Raw genomic sequence first — 27,949 nt, 5'->3', positions numbered from 1 at the left:
TCTTTGTAAATACAAGGTCACAGGTTACACAATCAGTTAGTTTTCCTCGTATTTTAACTTTTTAAATTAAAGAGCCATCTCCATCTCTACCCTGCCATGTGTTCTCCTTTTCTACATCACGACAAAGTATAGTTCAGATCAGATTGCTTCACAGTTTGCTGGCCATTAAAACCATCAACCAGGCTATACAGCACCAGTGCTAAATACAGTCATGGAAAAACCACCCTTGTTTCTTCAGTTTCTTGTTCATTTTAATGCCTGATACAACTAAAGGTACCTTTGTTTGTAAAATTATAATGACAGCAAAAGTAGCTCATAAGAGTACAATTTATGGCAGTACAACGCTATAGCTATTCATGTAAGAACTTAAGTGGTTTTGGTTATTATCAAGAACAACATGGAAGTTGCTAGACATCATCTCTTAAATTCAACTCTTATGATATGCTATATTTGTTATCATCATTATATTTGTCCAAACAAATTATCAATAAACAAATGGATCAATAAACTGAAGAAACTAGGGTGGTGTAATAATTCTTTCCATGACGGCAAATGCATGAGTCATTGTGACACCAAAGCGTGCATCCATGTGTTGTTGCAGTGACGCCATGACATGTGAAATCCCACGCCAAGCTATAAATCAATTCACATGCTGGAGGTATCTACAAAGGGACACTTTAACACTGTAATACTAGCTGCTGAGGCATGAATCAACTGTTAGTCCATGTTGTAGAAGACCTACTGTATACTAATAATTGCAGTGGACTTGAATTGCAATGCACAAACCAAAAATGTTTCCTGGGTTGGAAAGGTTCAAAGAGGTTTTTAATGAAAAATGAGTATTCTGGTCACTAGGTGTCAGTAATAATACATTGATGAGACATGAGGTTATATTACATTACCTTCACATTGCATGTAGTCAGCCAGGGCATGTGTGACATGATGGAGTGAAAAAAAAGTTCTCCCATTCTGTGTGGAAGTGGTTACATCTTGCTTTCTTCTTCTTCTTCACTCCGTTTGAAACACTTTAATTTTAGAATAAGTAAATTGAAGAGGCTAACTAGTTAGCTCGGTACCTTGCTATGTTAGCAGCGGCCGTCTGTCCCTGCAGTGATCCTGTAGTCTGCGCAATGTGGTGTAAACAAAGAATAATAGGAGTGAGTGACTGTAAAAGTAAATGTGACTATAGGGGTGTTATTAGGCCTGTCACGATAATCACTTAAAAAAAAAAAAACAGGTCGATAATTATGACGTCCTTGATAAATTGACATGTGCATGATTGCGTGTCTGCTCGTCTATCTGTGACACACCGGCTGGATGACAAGAGGGTTCACTCTGCATCTGCATGTGCGCATTGGTTTTATAGTGGTATGAACAGAGAGAGTGGGCTCTCATCTCATTCAGATTCTTTGTGGAGGCGGGGCTACTAGCTACTCTATGCTCGCTACTACCTATGGATAAGCCTATGGCTACTACCCTAGCTGCAGTTAGCTCCGTGAGCCAGCATACACTCACATGAATGACAGTACAAAAGCGAATGCCACAGCGACAGTGTGGGAATATTTTGGTTTTAAACAGAATGAACACGGTGAGCGCATGAACACTGACGACCGACACAGTTTTCTCAACTGGGAAAAAAAACACTGATGGAGGTTCTCGGGCAGCGGAGCCTTTGTCCCGACAGTCAGCACTTACTGAGCCGTTCAAAACAGTTCAAAATGGTGCGTGCCCGCAGAGTAGACAGTGTCACCGGTTACATTGCAAAAACATACATACAGGCAACTTCTGTATCAAGCTAATGTGGCTCACACAGGTACACCTGTGTACACTACACTTGAATACCACCTAGTGGTTCAAATGTGTATGACACCTCATGACGATAATGAATGGAAAAAATTGTCAAAAAAATGTTGCGATAATACTGAATATCGGCGATAATTTGTAGTACAATTATCCACCAGCAAAATTTGTTATTGTGACCGGCCTAGGTGTTATTTAATGTCTACAGGACTCTTAATAATGGTAAAAACTCTATTTAGAAAGTCATAAACGGGTTTTCTATGCTCCAACTACATAAGTATTCTGTTTATTAATATTGAATCCTACTTCGCAGATATTCACTTATCGCGGTCATGTCTCGAACCAGTTAAGCATGATAAACAAGGGACGACTGTATCACCTGGATTATGCAATTAGCATTTAACTGATTCACTTCCATCACTAGTGAACAATGGCATTTGCAGAGAGACGGTTCTGGAGCTGTCACTTTTATTGCAATTTTTTTTTTTTTATGTTGATCTGAAATCAAAGGGAGAAAGACAATGTCAATGCTAGCAGGACAGTTTGGAGGGAGAAGAGCCGTGTGTGGATAAACAGGCACTCTTAGGTCTTAATTTTATTTTCCCCAATCCCCTAGTCGTGGAAGGTAACCCCCTGCGAAAAGCAGAGATCTACTGTATGTAGAGCTTGTTTTGTTTTTTTAAGCCATGTAGGCTCCTATCAGGTGAGGTGTGGTCAGGTCACTCTGCAGCCCAGCCCCAGAAAAGAATGTAAATATGATAAAATATCTGCTCTTCTGCTGTGGTGTGCAAAATAAGATTTTGCTCGTGTTTTGTACACTCTGTTTTACATGACTGATCAAATAAGTTATCTCTTTATTTATGTACATAACTGCCGGTTGTTAATAATCATCTGAAGGACAGCTACCCACCATGTACTAACACATCATTTGTTGAGGATCACAATAAAATATTTAATGTCAGTGTGGGACACACAGACACTGTTTTTCACAGACACCAATGTGTCTGTGAAAAACAATGTGACTCTTCCCCCTTGTGGAGAAAAGTCAGTATTGCACTCCTGTTCTGACCCTGGATAATGTCTTCTTACACTGCACTGCTAACAAAACGAAACTATAACCAAGTGATGTCGCTTTCCTGTTAGTAGATAGCTTGCCATGAAATAGCATATCCAAATCATCAAATTAAATCTGTCTCTGACCCAAAGCAAAATATACAGTATGCTCGTACCCATGAGTAAGTGCGCCTTATGGTTGTGAAAATACGGTATGTTTTATGCAAGACAAGATCACATTTCTACATATAAATGTACTTTCATTACTGGGTTTTACTGAAGTTATCTTGTTTAAGTGTTTCTAGGTGTAATTTGTGTGTCTGTGCTTTGTGGCAACAAATCAGGATCAGTTGGGGGGGGAGACTCCTCATGCCTCCTCATGCCTCACACACAGGTCAGAATCCACAAAGGCCCTCTAATTGCTCTGTAAGCGTGGCATGCCACTTTGAACTGAATGTTGTCCGTCAAGCGTCATATCGTGTTATTTTTCTTTTTTTCATTACAAAGATCCTCCGAATAGTGAAAGGAAGAAAAGCTAATGACCTCATATCCTTTGTGCCCCCCCCCCCCCCCCCCGCCCCCCCCTTTCTGTTTCCTGCCTCCTTTGACCAGGAGCTACGACCAGATGAGTGTTTCCACGGTGTGCTCTCTCCAGACTGAGTCGGACTGGGACCCTCATTCTGACTCCAGCTCCATGAGCTACTTCAACATGACTCAACCGGGAAGCCCTACCTCACCATCCATGTACTTTAAGGTCAGTAATTGCAACAGAACATCTGCATGAGCTCTCCAGGCTTCACTCTTGAGGCTGACAATGTGGTGTGAATTGTGCACACTTGCAGATAAGGTTCCCAAGGTATGATAAAAAGGATTTATGACTGATTTGTGATTGCACCTTGAATCTGATGTATTTAAGTATTAGTGAAAATGTATGATTTTGATCTATATTTCATTAAGTGCACTTATTTTGATGAAAAGTAATGACTAGTTGAATTGAAAGTAAAATGTGAATTTAGTAAAACCAACAAATCAAACATTTTAGAATTTTTACCAACAAGGCATTTTTCGGCTTTGCGGTGTGCCCAAATCAGTTGTACTTTGTGAGTAACTCATCATATTGGGATGTCTAATAGGTTCAGTTGTTTGCAAGCATATGAGGAGCAAAACTCCAAAGCAGTCCAGTTCAACTCCCACCAAATTTGAGTACTGAAACTGTTTGCCTAGAATACAGCTCTGGTTCCTAAGAATTTCAGTGAAAACCTCTGACAAATATTTGTGCTTTGTCACTTGCATTTTGACAGCTTTTGCTGATTTCTGCCTGCAGAGGTCAGTGGCTAACATGCCTGACTCGACTGAGGTCATGAAAACAGGCTACGGTAGTGTAACGCAAGATGTGCATTATCCTGTGGGATGTCGTTGTCCCTGGGCTATTTTACAACATGATCCTGTCCAACCTGCTCACCCACCTGATACCACCTTTTTCATGCTTTGTTGTTTATGAGGAATACTCTAGTAACTTTGCTTCTGTATGACATTTTTACATGCCTTTACTTTAATTGACATTTGTTGCTGTAGAGATTTTATTTACTTCATGTAGGCTAGTGTGTGTAAGTTCAGCTTTATATAAGGCCAGCTTATACTTTATGTGGGTGTGTTTGTGTGCGGGCGCGGTCTTGTCGTTTTCTGTTTGTGGAGCAAAACCCTCGACATCCTACCTGTTACTGTGTGGACTTTTTGGCTGGTCTGCACAAGAGAAATGTTAACATGAGCTCCTTGCACCCTGTGTGCCTGCCTTATCAACTATCAGATAAGGAAGTAGTGCATAAAGTACTCTGTAATGATTTTGTATTTCCCCTTGCTAAATGACGTTGACTAGTGTTTATGAGTCAAGTCCAGGTGTTAGTGCTGAGGTTTTACCAAGGGGACAACAAGCAGCCATTATTAGGCCTCAAACACTGAACATAAAATATCACTGTTATGCATGAACATGCAGGATTGAGTGGGAACAAGTTGAGTAGAGTAATCCCTTATTTATTGTCGTTAATTGGTTCCAGACCTGATCGTGAAAAAGTAGATTTCCTCAAAGTAGGATCCCTTTGAAGTAGGATTCCTTCATTATAAATTCCATATTTTTTTAGTTATGGCATAGAAAACCTGTGTACGATCTTCAAAATATGTTTTTTAGCATTATTAGAGCCATCTAGACATGAAATAACACCCATATAGTCACCTTTACATTCGAATTACCCAATACAGTAACTATAATCAGATAAAATAAGCCATTTAAGACAGTTTACCTTGTAGCGGAGCAGAATCGATGGCCGACAGGAAGTGACGTTGCGGGTTCAGAGTTGAGTTTTAGCTTGTTGTGGGCTATGGCTGCAACAGTAACCTGTGTTGTTATTATGATTATCACCTTATTACCCTTAAGTTATGTTTTTGCCGGTGTTGTCTGTTTGTTTGTGTTCAAAAGTTCTGAATGGATTTGGATTAAATTTTCAGGAATTGTCGGAAATGGGATATGGAAGAACTGATTACATTTTGAGGGTGATCCGGATCATCGTCTGGATTCAGGAATCTTTTTTGAAGCATTCTTCAACCTTGCGAGGTAGCACCATTTTCAGCATTTGTGCATATAACTCCACAAAAAGTGGTCAGAGCACTTGGGAAAAACATACAGGACTAGTTTCCGACAGGTTCTACAAAATATCAAAGACTGAGCCAAAAAATGTAAGATTATTAGTTTGGTTTGAATCACAATATGGGGGGCAACTATGGCACTTCCTCCGAGTGCTTCTGTAGTTATCATTGTGCCTGTTGTGAGATGATTCAAACCTGCTATAAAAGCAGGTTGTTCAAGTCTGGTGCTTCCATGGTGGTCTCACTAAACAATTACTGACACCTAGTGACCGATGTAGAATACTACATTCAGAAGATGGTGGTCTCTTATGCTGTATTTGTATTTTAGTTTATTTTGCCATTTTTATGCTTGAAAATGATATGCATATTTTCTAACTAAAACTAGGCCGTAGTCAACCACGAAATAGCAAGTATGTATTAATTCGTTAATGTTTGAAAAACCGCGCTAGAGTGAAGGTCAAACTGCCATGTAGCGAGGGATACGTGTTGATAAATACAATATCAAGCTCCAATGGAGGCCACACGGGTATCGGTTTTATTCTATTTAAACACGAACTGGAAAACCGAGCCATGAGGTGCTGTTTGTTTAGTCAAATGGTGTTAAAGTTTGGCAACAGGTGTGTTGTTCAGAAAGGTTCCAAATAAATTCAAAACGCACCGAGCATTTAGGATATATTGTATAGCAGGGGTGTCCAAAGTTTTCCCACTGAAGGCTGCATTCTGAAAATTAACGGGGGCCACTTTGATATTTTTATGTATTTTTACATTTTGTAAACAGGCTAAAAAAAAACCAAACTGTATATATATTTAAAGACAAAGATGTTTTTGATTATTAGTTATTAATATCAACATTTCAGCTTCCTTTACATTTAGATTTTTGCTCTAGTTTTCCCATTTTTGCTGGATGTTTTGGTTTATTTTTATTTCTACAATGTGCCGTGGGCCATTAAAAAACAAGCAGGGGGCCTCAAATGGCCCCTGAGGTGCACTTTGGACACCCCTATAAAAATTGGTGTGCTCAGTGTTTGACTTACCTGTTAAGAGAGCAACACAAATGTGGCGCTTGTTAGCTTTGTGGCGCACATGATAGCGTCACAAGCCTCTTAATAAACAGTCTAATTCATTATTTTGTATTGATTTTTCTCTTCAGACTGAAGAAGTGTGGCTTTCCCTCTTGTCCACACCCTTTTCATTTGACTTGCTTGTGAACCGCGCCGGCCGTTTCTCTTAATAATCATTTCTCAATGCTACTGCATATGCAAATGACCATGCCCTCGAGTCACACACAGTCTACACAACGCTCGCAGAGCCACAAGCCTGTTGTCACTTGCACAGGACATGACTGGCTACATATACTGCTCAGATGGGTCCACTTAGAAGTATGATAACTGGTGTGAACTGACGTTTGTCAAATAATTTAAGGATTATTCTAAAGGAAATGTTTGAATTTATTTCACCTTAATCTGGAGAGGACCATTACACTTTCGATGCCAGGAAGTCAAATGGTATGTAACTTAATGTTTTCTGTATTCTCACTGGGTTGAGAGTATGGTCCACAGTCAGCAATGGGACTATCGTGGTTTGCATTGAACGGGGATAATCTGACAATTTGTGTGTGCTCACTAACTCACTGACTGTCGCATTGAAGTCACAGCTGTTGCCGCTTACAATACACTGCTTTGACATGAAAAGGTGACGTACACTTGCACAATGACAGTTGATAATGTTTTTGGATTTACATTGCCATTGTCACACATATTACTTTAACAGTATGTTTGTTATTGGAGTACTTTTACTTTAGTTTAGACGGTGCAGTCTGTTCTGTAACATACTGGAGGGTTTTGCACCTCTCATGTAACACACAAACAAATCCTTATTAAGGTATTGAAAAATAATTTTATCACAGGTATGCACCAAACACAGAACTTAATGAAAAACTGAGCATTTTCATCTTTTGAAAGGCAGGACACTTGTGCTGGTGTTAATGTGTTGGCCATTGACTATGGAATGTAAACCTTGAGCCTTGTATCAAGTTTTATATTAGGTTTTATGCCCACTGAGTTACTTATTATTCATCCCAGTTGGGTTATTGTCATGTTGAATTGAATTTTGTTTATTTTGAAGAAAATGCATTTAAGTTGAATTCAAATTGCCTGATCGCTACTAGTAAATAAATGTTTGTATTTAATTTTACTTCAACTTGACGAAAAAGGAAACTGGTTGCACTCGGATATTCTCATAACTACTTTGATTAAAAGGTGGCTAAATATGTAATTTGAATGAAAACATTTTTTCCACATTAGTCACGCCAAAACAAAGTGTATGTATAAATAATTGGTTGTTGTTGATTAGCAGACATGAGCATTCTGTTTCAGTTTTAATTCATGAAGCCAGCGCTGTCTTCAACTAAGGATTTTCAAAGTGGAATCTGAATCATGGATTTTGCCTGGAGTCAAGTAATTGTCGAACTTTGTGTTTTTGGAGCACAGCTAATGGGGCTCCCTACAAATAAACAGATCTCATTTGCGTCATATTTTATTTATTTAGTGACACAAAAAGCAAAACAAACACAACCGAAACACGGTCACTTTCAGCAAGTGGGCATATAGTATCAGAAAAGTGCAAATAAAATGGTACAAGGACCAATATGGCTTACGGCTTATATGGCAATATGGCAATACGGCTTGAAAAACAACAACTTGACAAAACTCTCATTTACCAGCCTAATTCCTTGGATTAAAATCCACAGTTAGCATAAAAGCCTTACCCATTTTAATTGATACGCCATGTTGGTTGTTGTCCATTGATATGCAAGAAGCTGCTGATACAAGTTTAATTTTACTTTCTTGAGGTCATCTTTTACCTTTTCAAAATACGTCCACACTTCGGATTTTTTAGTAGGCACTATTAGCCAATAAATTTGTCGATGTTGACGTTCGTCCCAGGGCTCATCTCAGCTACTTTTGGATTGTGCAACTGCATTGGAGGATTTTATTAATTACATTAGATTAGATTTGATTTATTGGTCCCCTCGGGGAAATTTATCTTCACTGACTGTACATTACAGAGAAAACATTACAAAGTAACAAGCCGGACAGACAGATCAGCGGGGCCTGTTATTCGGGGCGGCTATGGCTGCAGGGATCAGGCTTTTCACAAGATGGGCCCTCGTGAACTTAATTGTTCTGTATCTTCGCCCTGAAGGTGGTGGGATGAGGTATTGATGCAGTGGGTGTGTGATATCCTGTGTTGTGCTGTTGGCTATGCGAAAGATGGACCTGTTGTTTAATTCTTGGCCCGGTTGGTGACAGAATGCGTAGTAAGTATACTGTTGGTGTTTAAAGTTAAACACACACGTCATTTGTCACACACGTCACATACGTAAATTAGACTCATCCAAATCGAATCGTTGAGTAGTCGAATATTCTAAGACACCCGTACATGAAACCATACAAAATATCAGAATATTGGGACTGTATTGCATCAAACCCTAACACGTGTGTCAACGTCGGGCAGTAACAAAACAGAAATAAACAATAACCATTTAAAAATACAAACATGAAATGTTACAAACCGATTAGTACAAAGTTATCCAAATAAAAACACCAATCTTAAAGGTCCACAAATAAATTTTTTATTGGTCTAAAGTGTATTTATTATTGTAGGTCAAGCCACAAGCCGGTTATAGTAAAACAAAATATCCTTTTCATCCAAAACAACAAAAAACATGCAGAAATAAAAATAAAATGCCATTCTAATTTTCTGTTGACCAATTTCACAGCCCGCAGTTAAAATAAAATGCACTGTATTTCAGTAATGATTTTTAATTTACAGCAACATTCTGGGGTTACTTTTTCACTGGTTACTCAGTGTTTACTGTAGACATGTGTAATATAGTAACTCAGCACTTTAGAATGTCTAAAATCTCAGTTTTCACTGCAATCAAAACAGTGGTTCTGTGAGCTACAGAAAAGTGCTCAAACATCTGCTAAATAATAAATAATTTAGAAATGATATAAATCACACAAATGTTTATTTTAACAGGCGTCAACATGAATATTGCTACTATAAAACACAATAATAATTAAAAAAACAAACAAAAAAAATTTGATCCATCCATCCATCCATAGTCCAAAGAGATTCTGAGGTGCAAAATAAAAACAACCAAATAGTGTCTGCTTGTCACAATGGCAATAAACTAAAATTCTTAGATTACATGTTAAGAGACCTTACCAAACAGAAAAACAGAAAAAAACTTGCAACGTTTCTATGCTTTTGTTTTACTTAGTGTCTTATCCTACTGAACTTTGACCTTTACCTGGACCAAACAATTGGCCAAACACTGAGGCAACTAATAGAGAGGAAAGAGGCTTGTGTTTTACCTCTTAGAAGTAAGTGCATGCTTATCTTCATTTGAGTCGGTGTGGACAGGCTATTCAAAGAGGAATCTTCTCAGTCAGCGAGAGATGATCATGACCGCACTAGTCACCATATTGTTACTCTTCCTGGCTTTATTCCAGCGTTGGCACTCTAAAACAACAACAAGCAAAATAACTCAGGAATGTACAAAAACATTACAAGCCTCTAGAGCTGGCCATATCAAAGTATTTTATGTTTAATGTCGCACTTGTCAGCCTGCCAGAACAACATGAGAAAATGAGAGCAAAAGACAAGCGAGAGCTTACTGACCTACTGTATATGAAGTCCCATTCAAAGTACATGTACACAATGTACTGTTAAACTTGTGACACACGCAATCCTCTGCCTTGCTCTTGCGACCTGGCTACGTGCACGTAGGAAATAATTTTCATCCCAATTTTCTTTCTACGGGCTTTGCGTGCTGTCTGCGGTTTTGAAAATCAGTTACGGGCAATGTGTGTGTCTCTTGCGATTGTTCCCATTTTTGCATGTAGCCAGCACATAGGAGCACATACGTCGGGATGTAACGCCCCCTTAAGTCACACTGGACTATAAGCCGCATTTTTGGGGCGAAATTTATTTGATAAAATCAGAGACCAAGAACAGACATTTCATCTTCATCGTAATAACAAAATGGAGAACAGGCTAAATAGGCGTCTGTTAACGTAACCTGAATCGGTGGTATATTAACATAACATATTAAAACAACTCGCAAAGTCATCTATATTCACCGCCTTGGCATCTACCTGGGCGTGGAGACGTAACTACACTTTTGACAAGCGTCTCCCGGCAGCACATTGTCAAGCACCCATTTGTGAACTTGTTCGTCTAGCTGAGGCCATCTGGCTTTTAGCCCGTGATTAGCTTTTTTCCTTTCCTTCATTGCAGTTCATTTATCGCCAGTCCCTCCCAAGCTTCTTTTTCACTCCAAACTTTCTGCTGCTCGATTAGCGTTTTCGACTGCATGTTTCACTACTTGCAGCTTGGAATCTGTAGAATATGGATTTTCTTTTTGGTTGCGTTTGTGTTCCGTCTTTCTCAGTTGTCTTTATATGCTCCGTTTGGTGCTGTGAACAGGCACGCAGACGGAACCACGTGACACTCCAAACCATAGAGGACGAAAGAACGGATGCGCATAAGTCCGTCGTCTTCCGCTTACGAGAAATGGAATAATTTTTGCAAGTCGTTATGGAGTAAGACAACAAAATATCAGTAGAATGTCGAAATATTTGGTATTACGTTGGCTTGTCGTCAAAGCTCACTGCCTGTATGCATATCCGCTCTGGAAGCCGTTTTCAAAAAATACCGCTTCATGTCACCCAGAACGACATTCCAGTGTGAATGAGAGGCTGAAACGATAAAATACTTTGCCATTTTGACATGAAAATTTTTCTGTGTGGATAGCCCCTCAGTTGTCTTTATAAGTTGATGTTTACATTGTTAATTTTCAGTGGTACAGGAATGATTAGGAGTAGTAGATACTGGCTGTGATATATCAACTAAAAAGAGAGCAACTTATCTCTTGTTTGGGTGGCTTTATTTCAGAGTGGGTGGCAACATCTCCAGCATCGCAATAGATCAACTGACACCTCTTCCATACAGCAGACATACCGGTGTACTGTACTCCACGTACATAGTGCCATCTAGGGGCATTGAAGTGTAACAACATGACACACACTATACAGCAGTGGCATACAAGCCGCGAGCGCCCTCTCGCGTCTGTCAGTGTGAAAAAATCGTACAGTAAGTCGCTCCGGAGTGCAAGTCGCAGGACCAGCCAAACCATGAAAAAAAATTGTGCCTTATAGTCCAGAAAATACAGTAACTGGTACTGATACCATGAGATCATTTTGTAGCTTGATTTTCCTATCCAATCTTTCTATATTTTGGAACTATTTGACCTGCTGAACATTGCACTGGAGCCAGTTCACATGTACAAGTAGTGTTCCCTAGTTTATCGCTGGGGATAGGTTCCCAAAATAGCCTGCAATAAGTGTAGACAACTTCATTTTTTATAATTATTATATATGTTTTAAGGTTGTAAAAGTTCTCACCATACACTTTATACACTTTTCTCAGACAGGCAATAACATTTTCTCACATTTCTCTCTTGTTTAAACACGCTCAAAACGGTCAAACCTTAGTTTGAATTTTAATGATCAACCTACAGGTCGCACACAAGAAATTATTAAGTCACTCACACGTATTTCACTCCTTTTCGTCCTGGTGCCATTACGCTGTACTGTAGCGTTTTTGTATCCTTGTTAAAACACATTGCTGCAGTACTCCTCCTGTTGCAGGCCTCCTCCTTCGAACCACAGATTCATTTACAAGCTAGCAAGCTAGCGATGACACAGGAGACACTGCAGGGCAGCATGAAGGAGATTGATTGACAATGGTCTACAGCCAATCAGGACACAGAACAAAATGGACGGTGCAGACAGACAAGAGAGGGAAGAGAGACACTCAACTTCCCACAATTTAATTCTTCTTAAAGGGCTAGTCTGGGCCTGTAACAGCGTCCATACGCCGTAATAAATAAATAAAAAAGCACTAAAAAATTTCCGCAAAAAAGGGAATCCGCAAAAGGTGACCCGTGATAGAGCAAGGGAACACTGTACACCTCCACTGAAGCTTATAGGAAGTGTGAGCTGGGAAAATATTTGTAAGATACAGAACAGGAAAGTCATGCTGGAGAATTACTCCATTTATGTTGTATTCTGGGTCATGTTTTTTGTGTAGTGGAGTGAAATATTTTTGTTACTTGATTTGAGCCCCCATGTTCTGCTGCTCATTTCTTGTCAGAGTCTGAATTCATGTCTCTGTCAATAAATACCACCTTTTGTTAAAACAATCCCTGTTAGTGTGCAAAGTAATGGTGTGTCGTTATTCTAAGGATGTGCTCTTCATACCCTCCGTCTTGCTGGCCGAGCCTGGTTGTGCTAACATGCCAGCATTAACTGGGCTGCAGTTCTCACTTGTCCGAAGGAAGATGAGCAATATGTTAAATTAACCATAGCGAAGTCAAATGCAAAAATAAAAACATTCACTAGCTAGATGACTTGCTGAGCAACAGTATGATTTCAAACATTATTTTAGTTGTATACTCCTGACCAAGAAACTAAAGTTAGCTTTACTTATTGTGTTATTTGTAAATGCACAATCCCATAGATGCGGAGGAAGCAGAACGTCTTCTTCATGTGTAGCAACACATGTCTCCAGTGTTCTGGCAGGCAAACTTTCCCTCATGAGTTTGGCATGCAGCAAATTTTAAAAATACTGTATTTTACTGTAATTTATCACCTTAACATACTGTTGAAGGCCTGTGCTCTGTTGATTCACGTTGAACAGTCCACAATGCATTGCAAACAACAGCACAAAACCTTATTGCATTACTATTACTGTTGGAAATTGGCCATAAATTAACAGCAATTGCTTACTATAGCTATTATAAAAGGAAGGAGGCAAACATATTTCTGTTCTAAGGTGAGTCAAGGATCTCAGTGACATCATCATCATGCAAAAAACCTTTCCTGTCCGTTTCAGGTAATGATAAACATAAACATGTGGACGAAAGGACAAAACATAAGATAAAAATCATGTTTCGCTAGTTGTCATAAGACTGTGATCAATGTTGTTTATATTTCGATCACGAGTTAAAGTGTCTAAACCACTGACTTTTATCTTGTGCGTGCGTCTTGTGTGCATTTTTTCAGAATTCCGAGGAGAAAAAGGGGGTGTTGGATCGTCTCAGTCACTTCTTCAACCCCAAGAAACGGAGGAGCAGAAGCAGCCAGATTTCAGACACCTCAGTCAGTGCCAGTTGTCCTGGTTCCCCAGCATCCCCCTTGTCTCCACACTCACCGCCGCTTCAACAAGAAGATGGCTTGAAGACTCCTACTCCTTCCCGAAAAGATGGGAAGCCAGCAGAGACAGACCCCCGGGTGGGAATGGACACACTCAGCCAAAGCTCTAGTCCCAGCGTTTCAAGCGTGACTTCTCTGTTGACGGCTGAAGGAGATGTTCCTTTTGCGGATTCTATCAGTAGTAGCCAAAGCAGTGTCAGGGAGGTTCCCGTTTCGAGGGGGAGTACTTCCGGTAGTGAAAGGAATTCAGGGAATGTGACCCCCACTGCCCTGGACTTTGCAACCACCACTTTGCCATGTGCTGATTCAAGCTCAGAGGTCGGCTTTACAGAGTCAGTGGTGGAGGAAGTAAGCAAGAGGCTGCAGATGAATTTGGAGGAAATCACTGTGAAAAATGCAGAAGGTTTAAGTGATTCCCCAACCAGCTTACCAACGCTAAAAATCAAGGATGCAGCTCCTAAATCACCAAATCTAACATCTATAAGCGTTGGGACAAATAAAACATCAGTTACATTTGGAGAAAAGAGCCACAGTATGACCCTCAAAGGAATAACTTTAGGCTCTCAGTCATCAACGTCTCAACTCATCTCTGCTCGACAGGAAGGTTGTCCAGATGCTGGGAGTAAGAAATCAGCACAGAGTCCTTCACTGGGGAAAGACCAAGTACCCCCTGGTGATTCTCCTGTTAAACTCTACAAAGCCATACTAGTGGAAGTTTACCTGGGAGAGGAGGAGAAAAAAGAGAGGGAGGAGATGAGCAAGGAGGATAGGACGACAGAAGGGGAGGAGGGCTTCATACCACTTTCGCCTCCTGTGCTGGCCATACCTGTCACAGTATTTCCTGAGGATGAGTTAGTTACTCAGGAGGACACAAACAGCCCGTCCTCCCCTTCACAGACTTTACTTCCCACTAGAAGCTCGCCAGAATTGTCCATCTCCTTGACATCAACCCCCAGGGATTTGCAAACTACTTTAAGGCAGTCAGAGGAGCCTGACACTGGCACAGACTCAAAGAAACACCCCTTTAAGGAAAAACAAAGGTCGAAAGGAACTTGCGTTACACGCAAGACTGTGAATCTGCCTTCGAAGCCCAAGGATGTGGCCCATGCAGCGCCCGTCAGTCCAGAGCTAAGTTTGGACGGTAACAAGCAGGTGGGGGACGATAACAGCACATATTCAGCTTCAAAGACTTCCGAGCTGACAAAGGCAGAACGGTGAGTGTCTTTACAATTTTTTGTGGTTTCTCTTTGAAAATCTCTTTTGAATTGAGAAAAAGACCGCAGGGGAGCTACCGAGAGCAAAGCTTGCGTGCAACCTGATCTTAGGATTCCCATGTGCTATATTGTACCAGAGGAGAACAATGAGGTGCTGAAATATTGATATAGTGACTGTCTAATTATATTGTGTTGACATTTTGTAAAACAGTCATAGTTTAAAATGCCTTAAAACAATAACTACCAGACCAGAAATGTTCTACTCTGCAACTTGAGTGGAAATGAAGGTCACCATTCCTGTGTCTATGATGTACATCCATATACTACCCACTACTGCCTGCACACTTGTTGCTTTGCTGTTGAGAGGAATTATTGCTGAAAGTGCTTAAATACTGCTCTAGAACACTGAAAAAATAATGGCCTTGCGACGACACCCCTCAGCTTTTTCAGAGACTGAGCACCTTATACCATACAGTAGATGGTCTTGCCTGAAAAAATCCCTGATTTTTAGTTCTTCTGCAAGGTCAAGACCTCTCAGTACCAAACATAATTTAGTGTAAAAGTGATGTTTAATGTCTAGTACTTAGTTGTTTTGTTGCATTGATATCTTCATGATTTTAGCATGTCTCATAACGGCACCAGTTAAAAGCAGAGTGCATTGGAGTCTGACTCAAACATAATTTCTAATGTCTTTTGCACAGCACAAGTATAATATACTAACATATAAGTTGTGTATCTTCACATTTGTATTCATTTGCGCCATTGTATTTCCTTACAGACTGCAACACCTTCAAAATAATAATGAGGAAAGAAGGCATGCAGATGTTCCGTCATTTGCATCAACAGATGAGTCTGCAGACTCAAATACTCCAGGTCATTTAGCTAAAGAAAAAACAGACTCTGAGCAATCTGATTTTGAGGATACTTCTGCAACTCCAGATATGCGCAGAGCAAAATCACAAACTGTAGCATCTAGGGTAAGAGGTACAGCAAACCAAGCCACGGCCTCTAAACCAGGAGATATAGTAGCAGTGGAGAGACATTGTGCTCCTGGAAGTGTAGCAAGGCCCTTAGCAACAGCAGCGGGAGGTAAGGCCAAAAATGTGACAACAAAAGCAAAGGGCTCCACCGAGGACATAAAAGTTGCAGCATCCAGTGATATACCACCTCTAAAGCAACAAAGCAATGGGAAAACGGTTTCTGTGATAACACCATCAAAAGACAAATGTACCACTGGTCTCCCAAAGTCTAAAATCCCCCAAAGGCAAATATCAGACAGTGATATAAAATCGGTATCATCAGAAAAAACACCAGTTGCACATGGCTCCATAGCCACTTCCAAATTACAAAAAATTGCAAGAACAGCCAACGAATCATTGAAATCTCTTGTTTCTACAACCAAAGGTGTCCAGAAGCCAACATCTGGCAAGGCAAATAGGGTACAAGCTCAGTCAGGTGACAGAGAAAATGTTGTGAAGGATGATGTCATTATTGAACATACAGAGTCTGTAAACGTAGTAAATGGTGTGGAGGAACACCAAGAGGAGAATATTAAAACAGGACAACCACTGGATGGACAAAACCTGGATTCCAAAAAAAAAGATAAACATACTTCCTTGATATCAAAAAGCCGGCTGCCTGTTTCATCTCCGACTAGAAAGTGGGACAATGATTTTCCTAAAACGAGTGAAGCCAACCACAGAAAAGTAACATCTCCTCAGGCGGACTCGGACAGGAACAAACAAGCCCAGAAGTGCCCAGAACAGCAAGAACCAGCACGTGTGGAAAGACCTGCCAGTGAGACACCTTCTCCTTCTGGAAGTCCAAAGAAAGGTATGAGAGTTGTTGCCCTGGTAAACTATGCTCAATATAGTTTTAACATTGCTTCTGTCTGTGCAGAGCTTCTTACTTGTGCTCAGGTTAGGTAATAGTAGTGAATTAGATACAGTATATGGTAATACATTTAGATATATGCTGTACCGAATAAGAAGAAAAAAAGCTCTAAAGCAAAAATGTACCCAAACTGTATGTCTTCTTGTCTTTTCTCTTAATTTTGATCAGAACACAGACTTAAATCTATCACTTAACGAACAACTTTAATGTAAATTTAGCAAACTGAGGAGGCTCTGGGATCAATCATGTTTACATTGCACTGCATGGCCCTTTGTCATTTTGTGAAGGTGATTTTTGTGTTTGTGTGTGCGCCCAACAGGCATGCCATCACTTAAACCTTTGAGACACATCTCTAAGACAAGCCTCAGCAATGACGATATTGACACACCAATTCTCAAAAATCAAGATAAAGAAGACTCAAACCACAAAACAAAACACCTAAAGCCTCCATTGAACAGTTCTGTTCCCTCATCCCCCAGCAAGCTCCCCACAAGAAGCCAGAGGAGCTCTAACAATGTTAAATCAAGACAACTTCAAAATTCCCCAGCTGACGATTTGTCAAACACAGAGACTGTTGTCAAACCAGCAGATGGTGTTGTTGTAAGTTGTTTTAAAAGCAGTGCCACTGATGGTACAAGTGATCTTAAGTCTGTTTCTCAAAAAGAAGAACCCAGTGAGACGATCGCATGTAAATCAGACACCAGTGAAACCAAAGAGAATGGGGTTGAGGTGCAGGGGTTTGAAGAGGTGCTAAGTAGTCCTATAAGAAACATTTCAAAACAAGTAATGCTTAATAATAATCAAAAAATGGTTGAAGTAAAACTTGAAAACAAATGTAAAGCAGTAAAAGAAGTGATAGCTGATGTAGCTCTGGTCAAGGAGGAACACGGTGCGAAGACAAATAGGCAGATAGAGGGGCATGATATTCCGCAACAACTGACATTGCAGACGTCGTCTGAAAATGTAGCTGATCTTCAAGGTGACAGTTCTACACCACAACTACCGACACCACAGATGTCCTCGGAAAATGTAAAGGACAATCTCCTTTCAGTGACAGGCCAGCTTAAATCTAACACAGAACTGGGGTTTATTCAGGAAAAAGGAGATTCAGAACCACAGTCTGTGAAACCTGTCTTGGGTGACAGAATTCAGCGTGACAGCATTATAACCTCTCAGCAAGGTGGTTCCATTGAAGCATCAGTTACAGTAAAAGGGAAAGAAAATGCAAACATCTGTCCCATGGAATCTGCATCAATGGGCCATGAATCTGAACTCCAAAAACAAGTTTTAACCACACCTTCTATTTCTTTAAATACTCCTGATAAAATGCAGGATTGTAAATTATTTGAAAAGCAAGTTCCAATTAAAGTTCCAGAAAATAATATGTCCCTGTCAGCAGTTGCCATATGTTCAATAAAAACTACTGCAGGAGAGGAGAAAAGTAAAGAGGAGGTTGGCCAGAAATCAGCAACGACAATAGACACAGACACTAAAACTGTTAGTGAGGCCCCCAAGAATGTTGAATATCAGCTGGACAAAGAGCCCTTTTTACAAGCACAAGAATCTGAAAGAGGGGAAAAAGAATCAAAGTCAAGTGAAAAGCTGAATGATGCTTCATTGATGGGCAATGACTGCAGCAGTGAGCTCAAGGCCCTAACCACAGACTGTGATGCAGGAAAACAACAGGAATCAAGTCAAGTAACATCAGATCAGGACTATTTACTGCCAGCTTCAGAAGAGGGAAAGCAAACCGTAAACACCCTGAAAGAGCACAAGAGTGAAGCACAGAAACCAAGTAAAATAAGTGCAGTCTGTGATCGTACAACCAAGGTGGTGAATTCCACAGAAATTGCTGAGGATTCTGTGGACAAGGCCACAAGCGGGATTACGGAACCTCTGCAGAAGGTGAAAGCAACAGGTAAAGAAAAACTGGAACCCAAATTACCTTTAACCAATGATGAGGGAGCCAGGAGTAACAATGATCATCAGGATGAACCCAGTCATGTTGAAAAGGCCAGTCAAAGTGCTGAATTGACTGATAATAGTGAAACAAAGGCTTCATTGATGAAAAGTTCACTGACTGAAAGTTCCATTGGGACAACCATCTCTCAAGTTAACAAGCAAGAAGACACAAAGTCTGTGAGCAAAGAAGATAAGAGCGTTAAAAAACAAGATAAAATTGCTGATCAAGCAAAGAAATCAGATGTTGAAGTTCTACAAGGAAGCCAAAATGTTGACGCAAACAGTACACGGGGAATAAAAGAGTCTTCAAGTAAAAGTATGGAAGAAGGAACTCAAGCTAAATCAGAATATGCAATAAAAGAAGCTCCAGAGGTCATGGCACAAGATACCAAAAAGTCTGGTTTGTGCACAAGTAAAATAGAAGATACTGGGTGTGGTATCAAAGAAAACAATCAAGGCATGAAAGTGGAAATATCAAGCCAAGAGGGTGAGAAGATGATGGCTGGCAAGCAGAACATGGAACAGGAGGATGGAAAAACACAAAAAAATAAATTCACTAATGTATTGGATTGCTTGTCTGATCAGAATGAGGAAGCGACCAGGGAAAAGAAAGCAAAGGTCAAGAAGGAGGAACCATCCAGCTGGTTGGACGTGGAACATCATCTCAAACAAAAAAAGGACAACAGAAGGCGGCCTGATGCCTCGGCCAGTGAAGATGAATGTCATGAGCATGATGAATTGGAGGATTTCATTAGGAACATTAAAGCAGGAGGCATTGCTTTCTCACTGCCTGTTAAGAAGCACCCTCGTATGAAGTCCCCATCTCCCCCTTTTGCCATGCCAGCCATTAGGGAAGATCACTTTGAGAAAACATTTGACCCTGAACAATTCCAGTTTGGCTTGAAAAAGAAAGGAAACGGTTTAAAGGACCCCTCACCTGCGATGGTGCTAAAACAAAAAGCAGCTAAGCGGGAAGGGCGGACCCTGGAAAAAACCCATGGAACAAACAATTCCACATCCTCATGTAAAGAGGAAAATGAGATAAAAGGAAAAGATGAAGTCCAACAGGGGACAAAGATGGAGCAGAACAATGGCGAGCAGCCTGGGAAGCCAACATCCCGACTGCAAAGGATATCAATCCTCTCAAGCTTACTAAGTTCCCCTCGCTCCAGTAAGAGGAGCAAGGAAGTCGTAGCCTCTGACCCAAATAACACTTTTTCATCCAAAGAAGAGCCTTCGCTTGGAAAACAGGAAACTGTTGATTCAACCTTTCCTGAACCTGAATCAGATAATAGGGGTGTGACGGGGAGAGGCGCAGGCACTGCTGTGGGTGGTGGTAATGGTACAGCCAGTGAGTCAACACTTTGTCCCTCCCCACCTCCATTGCCTTCATTCCCACAAATCCAACTGCCTGATCATCAGGAGAAAAACCTTGAGGACAGGGGAGAGAGTGAGGTTGCCCAGGACTTCTCAAAGGCACCTAAAACAACACAGAATTCTGACGGACGTGGTGTCATGGACCAGACTTTGATGCCTAAAGTCAGTAATGCTGTGCTACCTCCACCCAGCGAATACATCCCAAAGACTCCTCGAAAGAAAAAGTCTAAGGTAAGCATTTGAATATGCGTTTCAATCTGATTGCTTTAGTATTGTATGGTGTAATTTATACTTAGTTCGATTAAAGAAATCATCAAAACCTTGGCTCTGCTGTGTGTTCATATTATGACATTTCCTCGCAGACACCTGTAATGAGAGGGTTTCACAAAAGACCTGGCAAAGTAAGATGTTACTATTTGTAGATGTGACTACTGATTTGTATCACATTTATCATCACACATAATGAAAGCATTGCTGCCATGTCCAATTATAATGTGTTGTGATCCAGATGTTCATACATGAACATGGTGAGTTTGGAGGCAACGTGTATGAACTCTGCTGTGACGTCGAGGACGCTACAGTGATGAAACTGTCACCTGTCATCTCAGTGCAAGTCATCAGAGGATGGTAGGAGGATGTCAGTGTAATATTATGAATGAGTTGTGTGATTTGCATTTTCTTTGTCATTTACTAGAGGCACCTATAAGTTGATTCACCTATTACGTACTAATATTAAATATGTTGTTTTTTGTGTAATTCTCTATTTAGTTGGCTCTTGTATGAAAACAAGGGCTTCCAGGGCCGTGTCATTGCCCTCGAGGAAGGTCAAACAGATCGTATTGTAAACATGTGGGCAGAAGATGGAGCCCCTATGGCCGTGGATGAGAAGGGTCAGCCTGTCTCAACAACACCCATGATCATCGGTTCTATTCGATTGGCAGTGAAGGTAAGTTGCTACATGAAAGTGCAGATCAGCCTTGGATCACTGCATTCATAGTGTGCATAGTAGAGGTCTTGCTCACCACTTTAAATTTCACAGATAAGTTACCTGTCTATGCAGCCATTTGTTTGAGCCTTCATTAATCAGCTCATGTACTTGTTGACATTTAAAAGTTGTTCAATTAAGAATCTGCACAATATAACTTGGACAATTCTGAAATTCTGTCTTTTAAGTCCAGTATATTTATCTTTAATTCATGTATTTTCCTCAGAGGTGTTTCCAACACGTTACCCCGCTCATGAAACTAAGTAAGGTACCCAAAATACTACAGACACCTCTCACTACGATGCAGTGTACTGCTATCTTTTTAAGTTTTAAGCCATTCAACCCTCAAAAATGTCAAACAGTTGTCAATACGGATGAAGGAGATGCTTAAATAAATCATGTGTTATGCACAGACAAAACAGATGGCTTATCACTTTAATATCGAATAACTGGGCCTTTTTGGTAGGGTTTATTTGTTTCAGGCATGCTTAATAAGTTCATTTAAGGAAGATCACATGGTTACATTTGCACAATTCAACATGTCTTAAAAGCAGTAAGAAGAAGCAAAGTTAAATGTAATCTTACCCTTTCTCCATATATATTACTGGTAATTCATTCATAACTTTTTTTCACAATCTTTTCTTGAATTTTGTCGTTTCAGGTTTTGTTAACTTCCTGTGTGAAACGAAAGGAAGGTGTTAAAAAAATAAAATAGTCAAGCAAATAGGAATTTTTAAAAAATGTGCAACCTTAAGGAAAAGGAAGAAATAAAAATGTTAAAAATGTTAAAAGGATTAAAAATAAGATTTAAATTAATTAATATATTATCATTCTTTAGATATTTTTCCTGTGTGTTGCTGGACAATATTTGTTGTCCTGTGTACTTGCAGGACTATAGCGAACCAAGAATCGACCTGTTTACAGAAGTTAATGGCTTGGGAAGGATGTCGTCTTACTGTGATGACACAGTGGAAATTGGCTCCTATAGGCTCCCACAGGCCACTGGTTCCATCAAAGTCCATTCTGGAGTGTAAGTTGATGTCACTAGCGTAACAGAAACTGTCTAACTGGAGGTGTAATTCTCACTAATCCATTATTTACTTACATTGACCCACACCTCCCAGTTTGGAAAAACAAAAAGGCAGAACTGCTTTGTAAAATACAGCACCCTTTCTTTTCAGTTCGTTTTTCATTTTGTATTTCTTTGTTGCTGTGCTAGCTAGTACGGTTGAACGCAAGAAAATGATTTACTTGTAGCATATGTTTATAGTCTGTAAAGGTCTACCAGGTTGAACACGGTGTTGTTACTGCTATGAAAAGACTGGAGTAAAGAATAATGATCAACACCAGGAGGTGCTTGTTACTGCTGCATAACCACCATGGTCATTTTATACTTTCTCTTGTGTGTCTGTGTATGTTCAGCTGGCTTGTGTACAGCGACCCTGGCTTTGGGGGGTTTGTAGGAGTGCTGGAAGTGGGCGAGTTTCCCTGCCCCGAGTCCTGGGGTTTCCCTCAGCCGTTTGTTGGCTCTCTCAGGCCACTCCGAATTGTACGTCCAAATTGAATACGTGGTAGATGGTCTCACATTGTTGTCATTTTGTGTATTTTATTTATTGTATCACTTATATGATTGTTTCTGTCATCTTTTCAGGGAGCAATACGGGTGGAACATCCCAAAGAAGTCAAGGTTTGTATTGTATTAAAGTCGTCCTTCGCCACATCGTGGTTTAAATTGCGCTGAATACCGTAAATTCTGAGGACACCCGAATATAAGCCACACCCAACAAATTTAAAGGGAAAACATGTTTGTACATATATAGGCCACACTTGTCTATAAACAGTAGATGTTCACATTGTAGCATGGGTTATTTACACAGAAAGACACACTACAAACCTTGCAACTTTACCTATACTCGGTGTTGCCAGCATCACTCATTAGCTCCAATGAGTGAGATGTGAGATGCTTTTTTTCATGAGAGCTCAACAGCTGCCAAGCAGTCCAAGCAGAATCTGTAGTAATTTTACACTTCATCAAACTTACTTAAGATTTGTCAGATCAAAACACGATCGCTGCATTAGACTTCAAATGTGATATTAGGTCCCACTTCACTCGTTCACTACTTCCTGAATCTGCACTCTTAAGCATCATGGAAACTATAGGTCTTTTAGCCATAAATTAGCAGCATCATTAGTTAAGACGCATTGTTCAAAGCATGTGAAAAAAGTAGCAGCTTGTAGTCCAAAATTAATCGGATATTAATTAATAAACGATGCTGTTTTGTAGTTGAATACAGCCTAACAGTAAAAAAAAAAGTATGCATACTTAAGCAAATTTGCCTAAAAATAGCCAGATATAAATCATGAAGAATCCAGTTTTTTATATGCTGTATTCTACACTGGTCATGAGGTTTCCTTAAGAGAAACAAACAAGCGCCAGCCGGAACAACAGGCTTTTATTGCAGATTTGAATTATTATTGCAAAAAATGGAACACCTTTATAGCAACACACTTGAACGTGAGTTTTATTTATGTGTTAAATGGCTTATTTTCTCTGATTGTATCTACTATTTTGGGTAATACTAGTGTAAAGGTGACTAGATGGGTGTTATTTCATGTCCAGAGAGCTCTAATAATGTTAAAAGCCATATTTAGAAGGTCGTCAACAGGTTTTCAACTACAAAAGATTCAATTTCTAAAGAAGGAATCTTACATCACGGACATTCACTTATCACGATTGCATCTGGAACCAATTAACTGTGATAACAAGGCACTATTTTAGTTCACATCTGTCATATGTATCATGTTGTATAGTGAGTGAAACGCACTCTATTTCATGTAAACACAGAAACCCATATTATATTTGATGTAACAAGGCCTTTTGGAGTATGGCTCACAGGTAAAGATATTACTTTGAAGGCATGACGGTAAGCAAATTCATACAGTATGTACAAGAATGTGAGAATTTGTGCTTGTGAGTTATACAATCTGACAATCGCTGTAATAAAGGACTGGCAGTAACGCTCTTTCTGCCACCTTACGTGTTGCAATAGCGATTTGACAGGAACCATTAACATGCAGAATTCTCATGCTGTGAATCATTAACATGGGGGTTACATTGTGCTACTTGTCCGTACAGGTTTACTGAAAGTGAAAAAAACTTATGACTTTTTGACATATTTAATAAATTCATGTAAACTGTGGAGGAGAGACTTTGACCACAATATTAATGCTACTGCCATTCAGTACTTGTACTTGTGTTTTTTGCTGCATCTGAGTTTGTCTGCTCAGATTTTCCTTTGAAATTCCATCTATGTAAGCTTCAGGCATAATACATTCAGGGGTTGAAAAGGCTCTTCCTGTGGCAGGAATGTGTCATAGGGTTTCCACATTGTTTTGATCCATCCAGTTACATTCCACCCTCACTCAGCGATGGTCCAAGAAACACCGAGGGGCATGAAACTGTGTAAACCAGCAGACTAACATGTTCATTCTTTCATTTTTGGCTTGTTCAGGCGCTGGTATTTGAGAAGCCCAATTTTGAGGGACAGTGTTTAGAAGTGGATGGTGACTTGTACAGCTTCAGTGAGGAAGAGGGAGAAGAAGAACCAGACAGCCCATGGAAAACTAAGAAGACCACCTCTACAGTGGGGTCCCTCAAGATACTTGGTGGTCTGTGAGTATCGGAGTTCATGGATACAAGTCCTGATACACATGACTCTGATTTGTCTGCAATGCCTGAATATTGTTTTGTGTCTGGTAGCTGGGTTGGCTACCAAGAAGCAGACTTTGAGGGTCAGCAGTACATCCTGGAGGAAGGGGAGTATCCACACTGTAGTGACTGGGGTGGAGCTGAGGATGGTCTCCTCTCTCTGCGGCCCATTTGCACTGTAAGCTTGATTCTTGCTAAAGACATTACGAAAACAACATACAGTATTCTTGAATGATTATTTATGTTATATTTTACAGTTATTTTATTATTGTTCTGAGGGATAGGCTATAAAAAATGAAATATTTTATTCACACTTCATTTTTTGTGTTATCTCCCCTAGGATTTCCTGTCCCCGCACATTAAATTGTTCAGTGAGCCCAACATGGATGCACTGGGGCTAAGTGTGGACCTGATGGGTCCCGTTATCAACATGGAGGAGGTCGGCCATGGCACCAAAACTCAGTCCATCAACGTTCTGAGTGGAGTGTGAGTATCTCCCTGTTTTTACGAGAGAAAAAGCAGTGGGAATTGAACAATAATGTTTCTACGCTTTGAGATATACATTGTGACCACAAAGCGCTACTGAGACCCTATGCGGAAATAGACTAGTAGTTGAAAAGAAATAAGAAATATTTGACTCCCTTTCTCTTCACTTTATGGTCCACTGTCATAGGACAGAAATCAGTTTGTGTTAAAACTGCATAGGAATACATCTCAAATCCGGGTTTTGATGTAGGAGTTATAAGAGCTATGTTTTTATCCCGTCATGCAGTTTGAGGTGTGTGCTGAAATGACTAAGTGTTTCTTCACTGAGTTGAGAGAATACTTGACACACCTTGATGGTTCACACAAACATCCCCTGAGGATACAGGTCAAAATAGGATAGTGTAACCGATCTCCCCATGTGATCATCTCCTGTAGATTAGAATAGGTTTCAACTCCTGAGGCTGATACCAATAGGAATGGAAATCCCAATATTACTGGACCTTATTTTCCTTTAGATCGTTTTTTTTGTTTTCAAGTCTTATCTAGTGTTACCATTATTTGCGCAATTAAAGCAGACATTCTTTTTTTATTCACATCTTCCTACTTTTGATTAAACAAACAGTAACCTGTTTCTTTGGGTGGGTTTAATTTATCCTATTATTTCTTCACCATTCTATATAAATAAGATTACATGAACAAAACATAAGATTAGTTTTTAACTAACTTCTATAAGGTGTCATACACATTTAGTGTATTCTATGCACGACTAATGCAGATTTATAGCACTGATGTGATGTGTAGCCTAAAAGGTTGCAGCTTTATATCCTTCACTGCCAGGGGCAGCCTTTCTCTTCTGTCGGTGCTAAACCGTATTCATTTTGATATACAAAGTCATATACAGTAATTCCTCGCCACTTCGAATTTCACAGCTTCAATCTTCAAAATACAGTCATGAAAAAATGATTAGACCACCCTTGTTTTTTCAGTTTCTTGTTCATTTTAATGCCTGATACAACTAAAGGTACCTTTGTTTTGAAAAATATAACAATGACAACAAAAATAGCTCATAAGAGCTTTATTTTTGGCAGTGCAATGCTATAGCTATTCATGTAAGAACTTAAGTGGTTTTGGTTATTATCAAGAAAACCATGGAAGTTGCTGGATATCAGCTCTTAAATTAAACTCTTATGAGCTATATTTGTTATTATCATTATATTTGTCCAAACAAATGTACCTTTAGTTGTACCAGGCATTACAGTGGATCAATAACGTGAAGAAACAATCATCATTTTTTCCATGGCTGTATATTAATTAATAAATCATGCTATCTCATGGTTGAATATGGCCTATTATGAGTCAAAAATATACATATTTAAGTTATATTTACTTTTTTATTGAATTAAGCAGTTTCAAGCATAAAAATGGCTAAATATTTGAACTAAAATACAAATATTCATTCAGATGACGCATTCAAATATGCTGTAATGATGATGATGATATGTATTCTACACTGATCACGGTGTCAGTAATATTACTATAATGTTCGGTGAGACACACAAGCACCAGACTTAATCGCCTGAACAACAGGCTTTTATGCAGGTTTGAATTATCTCACAACAGGCACAATAATCTGTAACACAGGCCACTGTTGCGGCCGTAACCCATGCAAAGCTAAAACTCAACTATGAGCCCCCGACATCTGTTCCTGTCCATCCCCCACTCAGCTCCCTTAGCACCAGAACACATTTACAGCAACACAGACAAGCGTGAGTCTTATTTATGTCTTAAATAGCTTATTATCTCTTATTATGTTGAGTAATACGAGTGCAAAGGTGACTATGGGGGTGTTATTTCATCTCTAGAGAGCTCTAATAATGTTTAAAACTTGTTGCGGGGCGACATGGCTCAGGTGGTTGAGTGGTCGTCTCCCAAACTGAAGGTTGTGGGTTAGATCCTCTGTCCACCCATGATCATGTCATAATGTCAGTTAGCTTTGAGTGCCTTGGAGGTGGAAAAGCACTATACTGTACAAGTGAAAGATTATTTACCATTCCATTTCGAAACAAAGAATCTTACTTTTCTGAAAATCACTTATGGTCAGATCTGGAACCACGATAAACAAGGGATGAGTGTATTTTTAACAGAGTGAGGGTTTTCCTCATACTACTACTAATTGTGAACTTCCTTTGTGGCAGATGGGTGGCATTTCAAAATCCTGGATTCAGTGGCGAGCTCTACATCCTGGAGAGAGGCCTGTATACATGTCCAGAGGACTGGGATGCCCAGACCTTCCAAATTGCATCGATCCAACCAATCTTCAATGTATGTTCAACTCCTGTACAGATTAAGTAGTCATTTAGTTGTTCAGAATCCTAATTGTAATATATCCTCGTCTTGTTTGACAGGACACAGGAATAGAGTCAAAGTTCAAGGTATGCAAAGAAAGCACTTCTCCGTTACTACACCATATGGACAAATGTATTTAGACACTCTTTACAGCTCCAGAAAATATTAAATTAACCTCAAAAGTTGCAGCTATAACAGC

At 39.8% G+C, this 27,949-nt stretch overlaps 1 protein-coding gene across 2 annotated transcripts in view; it reads left to right on the top strand.

Annotated features, from left to right (window-relative positions):
- Nucleotides 1-27,949, top strand: part of crybg1a (crystallin beta-gamma domain containing 1a) — a 54,559-nt gene that overhangs the window by 18,405 nt on the left and 8,205 nt on the right. The window contains exons 2-16 of one of the 2 annotated variants that reach the window (XM_054795400.1): nt 3,466-3,607; nt 13,629-14,992; nt 15,771-16,825; nt 17,205-20,455; nt 20,587-20,625; nt 20,733-20,851; nt 20,993-21,170; nt 22,100-22,239; nt 22,632-22,758; nt 22,861-22,896; nt 24,722-24,882; nt 24,970-25,096; nt 25,259-25,404; nt 27,600-27,726; nt 27,810-27,836. In XM_054795400.1, coding sequence (XP_054651375.1) covers nt 3,466-3,607; nt 13,629-14,992; nt 15,771-16,825; nt 17,205-20,455; nt 20,587-20,625; nt 20,733-20,851; nt 20,993-21,170; nt 22,100-22,239; nt 22,632-22,758; nt 22,861-22,896; nt 24,722-24,882; nt 24,970-25,096; nt 25,259-25,404; nt 27,600-27,726; nt 27,810-27,836 — 7,039 coding nt within the window. The other variant, XM_054795402.1, reaches the window with a different exon arrangement.

Source organism: Dunckerocampus dactyliophorus, chromosome 13 (assembly GCF_027744805.1).
Source record: "Dunckerocampus dactyliophorus isolate RoL2022-P2 chromosome 13, RoL_Ddac_1.1, whole genome shotgun sequence".
Classification (NCBI taxonomy): domain Eukaryota; kingdom Metazoa; phylum Chordata; class Actinopteri; order Syngnathiformes; family Syngnathidae; genus Dunckerocampus; species Dunckerocampus dactyliophorus.
The sequence above is the reverse complement of the archived record's forward strand: the minus strand, read 5'-3'. Positions and strand labels throughout refer to the sequence as shown.